The sequence below is a fragment of the Triticum urartu genome, chromosome 4A (assembly GCF_056163025.1).
Source record: "Triticum urartu cultivar PI428250 chromosome 4A, HENAU_Tu73, whole genome shotgun sequence".
NCBI lineage: Eukaryota > Viridiplantae > Streptophyta > Magnoliopsida > Poales > Poaceae > Triticum > Triticum urartu.
This window is the reverse complement of record NC_141876.1, coordinates 512,666,510-512,677,172: the sequence shown is the minus strand read 5'-3', so window position 1 is coordinate 512,677,172 and position 10,663 is coordinate 512,666,510. Positions and strand designations below refer to the sequence as shown.

General features: G+C 47.7%; 2 protein-coding genes across 3 annotated transcripts; both read left to right on the top strand.

Moving 5' to 3' along the window:
- Nucleotides 1-4,420: 4,420 nt before the first annotated feature.
- LOC125552416 (heptahelical transmembrane protein ADIPOR3) lies at nucleotides 4,421-8,293 on the top strand. 2 transcript variants are annotated; one of them, XM_048715962.2, is made up of 3 exons: nucleotides 4,428-5,129; nucleotides 6,174-6,495; nucleotides 7,476-8,293. In XM_048715962.2, exons 1-3 carry the CDS (start codon nucleotides 4,444-4,446, stop codon nucleotides 8,127-8,129), a joined length of 1,662 nt encoding a protein of 553 aa, XP_048571919.2. In that variant the 5' UTR covers nucleotides 4,428-4,443; the 3' UTR covers nucleotides 8,130-8,293. The 2 variants fall into 2 exon arrangements, with proteins under 2 accessions (XP_087374848.1, XP_048571919.2); XM_087518722.1 differs by lacking the exon at nucleotides 6,174-6,495 and having other exon boundaries at nucleotides 4,421-5,079.
- Nucleotides 8,294-8,353: 60 nt separating this feature from the next.
- LOC125552415 (lecithin-cholesterol acyltransferase-like 1) lies at nucleotides 8,354-10,130 on the top strand. Its single transcript, XM_048715961.2, has 2 exons — nucleotides 8,354-8,963; nucleotides 9,049-10,130. The coding sequence occupies exons 1-2, from the start codon at nucleotides 8,497-8,499 to the stop codon at nucleotides 10,037-10,039; spliced, it is 1,458 nt and encodes a 485-aa protein (XP_048571918.2). The 5' UTR covers nucleotides 8,354-8,496; the 3' UTR covers nucleotides 10,040-10,130.
- Nucleotides 10,131-10,663: the final 533 nt, after the last annotated feature.

Sequence of the window (10,663 nt, the reverse complement as noted above, 5' to 3'; positions counted from 1 at the left end):
GGCCGTATCATCAATGGGCCTTATACGGGCCGTATGATCGATTGGCCAAACATGGGCCAAACATACCGCATTCTGGCCGTAAACGGGCTAGAGTTGGAATCGTCCGTTCATGGGCCGACCATAACGGGCCATCGTTAATAGTCGTATTTGATGACACTATGAAAACGGCCCAACGTATTAACAGACCACAAACGGGCCGACCGTAACCACGGGCCGAATTTGGCCCACAAGCAGAAAATGACAGTAATGGGCCGTAAGTAAACGAATGCTGGGAATGAGCCCAAGAATAAATGGGCTCTGAGAAGGCCGAAAGATAACATGGGCTGGAGACGGCCCAACAGAATAACGTGCCGTTAATGGGTATAAAGTGATACACTGTTCATTACGGGCCAGTTTCACCACGGGTCGTTAATGGGTGTAAAGTGATACACTGTTCATTACGGGCCAGTTTCAGCACGGGCCGCTAATGGGCCAAGAGTTACAAAGGGCCTCATATGGCCCGAAAGATGTCATGGACTATACATGGGCCGGAAATGAAAACGGGCTGGAATCATATTGGACGGCCCAAATGACGCTACTGGGCCTAATTCGGATAGGGCGTAACGGGCCTTGGGTTAGCGGGCTGTAAATGGGCTATATGCGAACAGGCCATTAACAGGCTTTCCATGGGCCGGCCCGCTAGCTTTTGATCAATTCAAATGGGCCGGCCTTTTCACAGGAATGGGCCACTGTTGGGCCATGCCACGTGTCGACGTATCATAGGCGCCTTCTGTCCAGTGAGTGGATGACATCTGTCTCAACGATGAGCCGACACGTATTTCCTCTAGCCAATGATGATTTTACACGTGAAAAATCCCCATTGGTCAGGGCTGTTAACGGGTTATCGGATCCAAAACCCGACCCGATAGCTTAACGGCATTCCGTTACGGTGGATGCCACGTGTCGATCACCCTTGACAAAAGCACTTCTGTGATGCGCGATTTATTGTCATGAAAGTGGACACTTCCGTGATAATAATTTTGGTAATGTCATGAAACACTTCTACGACAACACATGTATGACTATCTTGATTCTATCATAAATTTGTCATGGATGTAAATGCATGAAAAAAAAGCGACCTACTGTGACAAACACGTATCATCACGGAAGTGTATTTTTTTGTAGTGCTCCCCTACAGTCTTCTTGGTGAGATTGGATCGGTCCTGTTATCTTCATAATGTTCATGGGTGAGATTGTACGGTATTCCTTTGTTGCGTAGTACCTTCCCCTTTAGTGACATCATGAGTTATTCTATGAGTTGATACAGTTTCAATCTAGAGCATATGGTGATATGCAGGCATTGCACATATGATGTGCGGGTGGATTAGATGAGTTCTAATTACAGATGTTCATGTTGTTTCCCTTCTAACTAAAAAGTTTTGAACTTAACATCATAGTGAGACTTTGTTACAAACATCTGCCTCTTTGCGGTCCTTTTATGCTACTCCCGAGTATGTTTGACCATCTGACCAAAGTCATGCTTCAGATGCTTTGGGTTTCACTTTAGCTGAGAAAGATAAACTTTGTGAAGAATAGGGCTTGCAGATTTGATCTACACGGGGGTCATGCCTTTAACAAAGTTAAATGTAGGGATTGAGATTTTTAATTAAGTCTCGGGTTCCATACACCTCGCATTAAACCAACAACATGGAGTAATCATACTTAATGGTTATATGGGCAACCAAATTTTAATTACTTAAATCCTAGCAGCCATGGTAATTAGGAAAAACAATTAGAGACGCCTAACTTGTTTTCATAGGGTATGCATGTGATGTGGTATAGCCTTTGGCATCACAGTATGTTTGTATGAGATACGAAAGTGGTTGTAATTTTATTTCATGACATCCGTGTTATGAGTACAGCATGACGGTTGGAGCTATATGATTGTCATTAATTTAATTGACCTACGTCTCAAATCATGTAATGCATTTATTTTATTAGCTATGGAGATAGCAATAGTTATAGTGAGAGTACAAGGTGGGACAATTTATGCAGAGATGTACCCCGACGCAAAAGTCATGCACTAAGAACGCTTTCTCTGGCGAAGAGAAGTTGAAGAAATAGGCCGTGACAGATAAAAGTATGTTTGACCATCTGACCAAAGTCATGCTTCAGATGCTTTGGGTTTCACTTTAGCTGAGAAAGATAAATTTTGTGAAGAATAGGGCTTGCAGATTTGATCTACACGGGGTCATGCCTTTAACAAAGTTAAATGTAGGGATCGAGATTTTTAATTAAGTCTCGGGTTCCATACATCTCGCATTAAACCAACAACATGGAGTAATCATACTTAATGGTTATATGGGCAACCAAATTTTAATTACTTAAATCCTAGCAGCCGTGGTAATTAGGAAAAACAATTAGAGACGCCTAACTTGTTTTCATAGGGTATGCATGTGATGTGGTATAGCCTTTGGCATCACAGTATGTTTGTATGAGATACGAAAGTGGTTGTAATTTTATTTCATGACATCCGTGTTATGAGTACAGCATGATGGTTGGAGCTATATGATTGTCATTAATTTAATTGACCTACGTCTTAAATCATGTAATGCATTTATTTTATTAGCTATGGAGATAGCAATAGTTATAGTGAGAGTACAAGGTGGGACAATTTATGCAGAGATGTACCCCGACGCAAAAGTCATGCACTAAGAACGCTTTCTCTGGAGAAGAGAAGTTGAAGAAATATGCCGTGACAGAAAAAATCCGTGACGCCAGCAAAAAAGTTTAGAGCATAACGAATTAACAAATGTAAATTCACGTACCTATAACCAACGTGAATGAAATTAGTAGACCTTTCAGAAGGCTTAGAGCCTAATGAATGTAAATGGATCAATAACCGGCGCGAGTGAAATTGTTTACATTCATAAAGCTCGACTTGTTGCACAAGATTTTCAACAAGTTCAATGAGCTAACTGCAACAAAAAGTCTCGCCAGTAGCGATGCTTACATCTATGCGGGTTATACTAGAAACTGTTGCACATTTCAGTAATGATATATGGTAGATGGGTATCAAAACAAATTTTCTTAACAGAATAATAACCTAGGACATGTATATGATACAACCCGAGGATATTATTAATCCAAAGGATGCTGAAAAGGTGTTCAAACTTCAGAGATCTATTATCAACCGAAGCGAGCATAAAAGAGTTGGAACCTTCGTTTCAATGAAGTGGTTAAAATGTTTGGTTCCATCATGGATGACCAAGATGCTTGTGTTTACAAGAAAGTAAGTGGGAGTGTAACAATATTTTAGTACATTAATGGGTGACATGTAACTACATTTCAAGGCCGTGAATGAGGAGGTGCCCCCGATGATCGAGAAGGCGCCCTCGATGGCTGCGGCAGTGGTAGCTCCTTGCCGCGGAGCATCGTGTCAGCAGAGGAAACGGCGTCCAGGGAGGCAGCATGGAGGGAGTGGCGCAACGCGCATCGTCGAGCGACACGTTCGCATAGTCCGACAAGACGCCAACATGGGTCCTCGTGGACCCCAACCTCGCGGAGGCCTGGGCCGGTAATCGATCGGAGACCAAGTCGAAGATATCCATGTAGCGACTGTGCCGCTTCGATAGGGAGCTCGCCAAGGTTGGGGTGGGGTGGTCACTCATCGACAGCTCTATCGCCGTCGGCGTTGGCCAAGGCGACCCTCTACATGGCGCGGGAGGAAGTCGAGCGACTCCTCCGCGAGCGCCAGGAGGTGGCCGGGCAGGGCTACCATGCCCCGGCGCCCTTTTGCCGCTGGAAGGACCACTCTAACTCCAACGATGATAACGTGAGCACGGAGGGTGATAGAGGTGCCGTCGGCTAGCGTGACCAGGCGTAGGAGGTCACTGTGTGCTACAAATTAGTTTAGTTTTTAAGTTTTAGTTGAATGGGTGAAATATCTACCGCTTATGCTAATTATGCCTAAACTTATGCCTGTTTGCATGATTTTCGTCGTGTAGCATGAGTTATGTCCGAATTTGTTTATATTACGAACGAAGGTGTGGGGCAAGCGTTGGATGACCGGCTCTCGTATCACTATCCACGAACGCGTGACACCTTCATAGAGAAACACGATGTCCGTTCAAGGGGCGGCGTTGAATATGCCCTAACAAACATTAGCCACGATTTGAAGGTCGGCGTTGAATATGCCCTAACGAACATTAGCCACGAGCATAGGCATATACGTATATAGCAACCAATGGCTCAAACATGACCTCACGGGCTTTTGTCTTCTTTGCACTTGCACAGTCGGCCTACGTCAAAACCGCGTAACCATTTTCCGTGAGCACGACGGGAGGTAGGCCGACACGTCCCTTGCATGCGACGACCCAACAATCCCGCACGCTTCCTATCGCTTCCTTTTTTGGCCGGAAATCGCATGGGCACGTCGGATCCGTGAGACGGCGCCGTACGTGCATGGTCCGGCCAAGCCGCACCATTCCCTCCACGGGACGAGAGGGGAAAGCGAGAGGTAGTCGGCACGCACGGCCGAAGCTCCACATTCATCCACAACGCACCAGGTCGCACTCGTACGTCCCATGGCACGCCACCGCGCCAACGAAACAAGAGTCCCAAAACGCCAAGGTGGACACGCCGACCCGGCGTGCCGTCAGAGGCTGCTGTGCTAAATCTGGGGTGGAGGGGAGGGGACGCACCGAGGCGCGGCCGCCTCGCCGAGATCGACGGGCCGACGCAACCCAGGCCGAGGCCGAGCGAGGGAAGCGATACAACCCACCACAAGCAGCGGGCGCGTCGTCGGGTTCGCGTGCGGCGGATTTTGGACGGGGCGGCATAACACCCGGGCCGAACGGGTCGCGCGCTCTCTCTCCCGGCGGTCTTCTCCCCGGCCCTCTGGCGATGGCGACGGCGACGGCGGCGGCGGTGTGGGAGGAGGAGGCGGAGGTGGAGAGGCCGATGCTGGAGGAGGAGGGGAAGGGGAAGCAGGGCAAGGGGCGGCGCTACGGCCTCGTCGACTACCGGGCGCTGCCGGCCTACATGCGCGACAACGAGTACATCCTGCGCTACTACCGCTGCGAGTGGCCGCTCCCGCAGGTGCTCCTCTCCGTCTTCTCCATCCACAACGAGACCCTCAACGTCTGGACGTGCGTACTCTTGCTCATCCTCCAAATCTTATTTCTCAATCCAATTGCTTTCCTTATGCTAATTTTATTTACACCGTGCGGACATGTATGTTAATCCCTAGACATATAGTTTCTGATGGTTCTGATAACATTATTTGTTTCTAGTTTGAACATTGGAACGATGTACCTGCAGTTTTGTTCTCTTTTTATTTTCTGGTTATCCAACACAGTACGGTTTCTTTAGCCATGTAATTATGGCTTCTTCAGCTATGTAATTATGGCATGAAAACGAAGCTGGTTTACTCTTGAAAACAAAGGATTGTGTGTCATGTCGATTTCCAATGCAACCATTTGATTTTTGATTCACTTAACCTCAAATTGCTCAGTTCCTGATGTTCAGACTTGAAGTTTCAAATTAATTCCCAAGTAAGAGAAGGCGTAAACAAATTCAGCACTGAGAATGCATTGTGGCACAACTCTGAATTTTGAAGCATTTTGTTGTGGCCCTTGTTTGTTCATTGCCAAGCAAGATGAGACAACCACCAACTTAATTTTTAAATGTTATCAAGACCACCGTCCACCAAACTAATTAAAGAAGTCCCTTTCAATTTCAACAGGTCATACATTTAATTGAACCATGGACTTCAAATGTGTCTTTTCTAGTCTTTGTTGCTTGCCTATCCTATCAAGTCGAAAGGAAACCAAGTGATTTGACTGCCATTATGTACACTGAGTTTGGTTAACCACTAACCTCTTCTGCGAGCTATGTGCCATAAATGGTGAAGTATGAATACTAGGAATTAGGACTGCAAACTTCTGGGTGATATTACCTTTTGTTATTTTGTCGATGTGGAGATGATTTGGTGGTCTGTCCTTGCCGACTAGGGTTCAATTCCTGTCAGGAGTGAACATGGTATCTCACGGTCGTTTCTACCTTAATAAAATTTCACAGGGCTCCTCCCCTGTTCGTTTTATTTATTTATTTTGCCGATATGATTTAGCAGAATTATGAATTTGCTAGATTATCTTCGATCTAATAAAGCTATTTCTTTGTGTCCACTTCAGGCACTTGATAGGATTCTTCATCTTCCTTTCTTTGACCATATATACTGCAACAAAAGTTCCAAATGTGGATCTTCAGAGCCTGCAGAATTTACCTGATATACTTAGGAATGCTGATCTTCATAAGATTCAGGCAGAGCTTGCGGCATGCCTTCCTTCATTACCTCACTTTTCTGATCTGCAAAAGATGAAGGATGAATTGAGAAGCTCATGGAATTCTATCGATGTGCTTCCGTCAATATCTCGTTGGCGTCTCTTGGAATTACTCTCAAATTGCTTGCCTGACAGATTTACCCATTCCAATGAAACTAATCTTTCTGTTCTTGTAAGTAGTCAACAACTTATCTAGTGCTTTTTTACTCACTATCGCTGTGCTTTATTTAAGGGTTCAAAACTTCAGAAATGCAGTGCTAACCTGCTTACAACAGTTGATAGGAAAATCTTACGAGTTGGACTATCAAATTCAAGCTGTTTAGTTACCTAGTTTCTTCTTGCTGAGTAATTCTGTCTGACTTCTGACTAAATTAAGCCAGTTTGATGCTGGCTAAGATTTGATTTCTAGATAGTTATCAGTTAAAATATAATCCTCGAAGTCTACTCAACATAGCCGGTCCCAAGCCCAGGTAAAGGAGGAAGGTATGATAGGCTTGGCGAGCCAACGTCAAAACTCAGCCACTCTTATGGAGATGAAACCCAAAAGATTTTCGTTGGGGATCACCAAAGAATTAGCCATGGACAGGGGTGCGTGGAAGCTTGCTATCCATGTGCCAGAACCATGAGTTGGTCGCGAGATCTTATGGGTTTCACCTCTAGCCTACCCCAACTTGTTTGGGACTAAAGGCTTTGTTGTTGTTGTTGAAGTCTAATAGTTCCTGGTAGGTTACTGGAAAAATCTGTAGCATCAAAACTAGCTTATGAGATGCAGAACATTTGTTTAGTATGTACTCGCCTCAAAGTTTTTTTTTTTGGCGTAAGTAAGAGTAAGACTTTACTGTTGTTGGTACACACACAGTCTATACAGAGTACATATATCAATAATATGGTTCAATTCGATATCTTCGCACTGTTTTGGGGTCTCTTTTAAGAAAAGGGGGCATTGCAAGGGTCCGGGGAAGGGTCCGACCACTGTAGCAGCATTGCAAGGGCCTTTTTATTTATATTCCACTGAATTCCATCCAATCCTCATTAACTTCTGTGCAGATCAACATTCGCATTGCATCGCTCATGTAAACCAGTCTTTTTGACCTGTGTGTTGACAACTTGTCACATAACAAGGACATAACAGGGATTGTTTCATCTGTGCAGGAAAGCATGAAGGAGGATATTGTAACTGTAATTGCACCACACTTTATTAGGCCGATCTCTAGGTGGCCGTTCTTTGCCTTCTTGGGAGGAGCCATGTTTTGCCTTCTTGCCAGCAGCACATGCCACCTTCTGTCCTGCCACTCTCGCCGCCTTGCATATATCATGCTTCGGCTCGACTATGCGGGCATTGCAGCTCTTATCGCCACTTCTTTCTACCCTCCAGTATACTACTCTTTCCTGTGCCATCCTTTCTTTTGCAACCTGTACCTCAGCTTCATAACTATTCTAGGATTAGCAACTATCGCGTTCTCTCTGCTCCCGGTCTTCCAGAACCCGGAATTCCGAACTATACGGGCGTGCCTCTTCTTTGGCATGGGAGCGTCAGGTGTGATCCCTGTTTTTCACAAGTTGATCCTTTTTTGGCACCAACCAGAGGCACTGATCACTACCGGATATGAAATTTTGATGGGGCTGTTCTACGGTGTTGGAGCATTGGTGTACGCGACTCGGGTGCCTGAACGCTGGATGCCCGGGAAGTTTGACATTGCTGGGCACAGCCACCAGCTCTTCCATGTCTTGGTCGTTGCTGGAGCCTACACCCACTACCATGCAGGGCTGTTGTACCTCAAGTGGAGAGATCAGCAGGGCTGCTAAAAGTTGTTCTATTGTTACAGGGTGTGGATAGATTTATTTGGTTATATGGTTGTGTCTCTGATCAATAGAAGACTGTTGAATCAGGGTAAAGAATTTACTGATCTGTGTAAAGTGTATACTAGACGAAATAAACAAGTAAAATTGAGGTGATTATAACTTTCTTACTGGCTTAAGGTGATTATATTCAGCAACCTTCATGAAAGGTTGATACTACTTGTGTTATTGTCTTGGTGATGGAATCTGAGTAGCAATTGATTGCAGTTGCTGTCCACAGCCGTGCACATCAGCTACGACCTGCGAGACAAGTTTGTTGCAGAAGAAGCATCGCCAAGCGTCTGAATTGATATAATTTGACAGGCTGAGGTCGATGGCACCGGCTGAATTGTTCTCCTTTTTTGGTACCAATAATAATACAGCACCGCGGCTGTTGTTGGTGGCTCATGTCTCTGCTCGGTCGCAAAATATCGCTCACATGGATCTATCTAGGCTCATCGCCGTGGCCGTGCTCCTCGGCGCCTTGCGCCCGCTCCTGAGCCACTGCGCCGGCGACGTCGAGGGCCTACACCCGCTCGTGCTGGTGCCAGGGTACGGGTCCAACCTGCTCGAGGCGCGGCTGACGGCGGCGTACGAGCCGCCGGCGCCCGGCTGCGGTAAGGGGAATGGGTGGTTCCGGCTGTGGCCGATCAACCAGACGGCGATGCAGGACCCCCGCCAGGTCCCGTGCTTCGTGGACCAGATGAGCCTCGTCTACGACGCCGTCGCCGACGACTACGGCAACGTCGCCGGCGTCGTGACCCGGGTCCCGCTCTTCGGCTCCACGCGCGGCTTAATTGGGTGAGCGGCCTGACTTCCCAGCCACTGCATCGTTTCGTCTCTGCTTCCTACTCCGATTTCTCCTCGTGACTTGGCGGACTGACAGGTGGGACCCCCTGCTGCGGGAGCTGGAGGCCGCGGGCTACCGCGACGGCGAGAGCCTCTTCGCCGTGCCGTACGACTTCCGCTACTCCGTCGCGCCGCGCGGCCACCCGTCCGCGGAGGGCGCCTGCAACTTCGACGAGTTCACGCGGCTCGTCGAAAGGGCGAGCTCGCTCAGCCAGGGACGGCCGGTCGTCGTCGCCGCGCACAGCTTCGGCTGCGCGCTCACCTACCAGTTCCTCCTCGGCCGCCCGCTCGCCTGGCGCCGGCGCTTCGTGAAGCGCGTCGTCCTCGTCGCCTCCGCGCTCGGCGGCTTCTCGGAGGGGATGAACGACCTGGCCACCGGCACGGACTACGGCCTGCCGAACGTCGCGCGGCCGGCGAGGGTCCGGCTGGCGCGGAGCCAGCAGAGCGCGCTCTGGCGCCTGCCCACGCCGGCGGTGTTCGGGGACCGGCCGCTGGTGGTGACCAAGAACGCGACGTACACGGCACACAACATTGCGGAGTTCTTCGAGGCCGTCGGCTTCCCGGAAGGGGTCCGGCCGTACGTGACGCTGGTGCTGCCAGCATGGGAGGCGCTGCCGGCGCCGATGGTGCCGGTGACCAGCATCATCGGGGTCGGCGTCAGCACGCCGGAGACGTTCGTGTACGGGGAAGACGGGTTCGCGGGGACCCCGGAGGTGGTGTACGGCGACGGCGATGGCGACATAAACATGGTGAGTCTGGTGGCCATCGAGAAGGAGTGGTCTGGGGTGGAAGGCCAGGTTCTGACGGTGGTCAGGTTGCCCGGCGTTCGTCACGATGGCTTCTTCAGCGTTGGTTTCGCTCTGGAAAAAGTGGTTGCTGAAATACTGGAGGCTGCTGGAACTATAGAACTCCATCCGAAGATTGGCCGAGTGCAGATCGATGCAGGTCCCGTCTGGAAGGAAGATAGATGTAGAGTGCACGAAGGCCTTTATAATGCTTCGAGTAATGCGTTTTTGGAGGTGCTCTGAGTTTGAGTAATGTTAATAGTGATGAAAAGTAAGAGATTTTGAAAACGAACCAGGATCATAATCTCACAGACGGTAGATAAAAGTTCCCAAATGATAAGTGTCAATGTGTCATATATATGGCACAAAGCAGTCCTGACCTTTTTACAATTAAAGTTGTCTTCCGAAAAAAAAAACCCTAAAAATAAACTGAAGCACGAAAGTTGACATGCTTGACAACTAAAGTTAACATCCTCATCGTCACTAAACTTAACATAAAAACGGTTTGAAATTGTCATATTTTCGTGCCATATGTGTGGCACTTATCAGGTCCTAAAAGTTTAGGACGTGAATATCGGGCTTACGTTCGATCTAGGAGAGAGCAGCCAACGAAACGATTTAGTTCACTACGAGACTCCCCTGTTTTGGGCTCCAAAACTACTCCCGACTCTTCTCCCAATAAATATAGAAAAGTAAAAAAAACATAAAAATGCACTGGACCAATAAAAACACTCCTAGAAAAAGTGCATACTGCACGACAAAAAGTTGTCGTGCTTTATAGTGAACAAAACTATCATACACTTATGAAAATTAATAGTTATTTGCAGTTTTTTTTGCAATGGCCCAAAAGAAAAAATTCGTATCAAT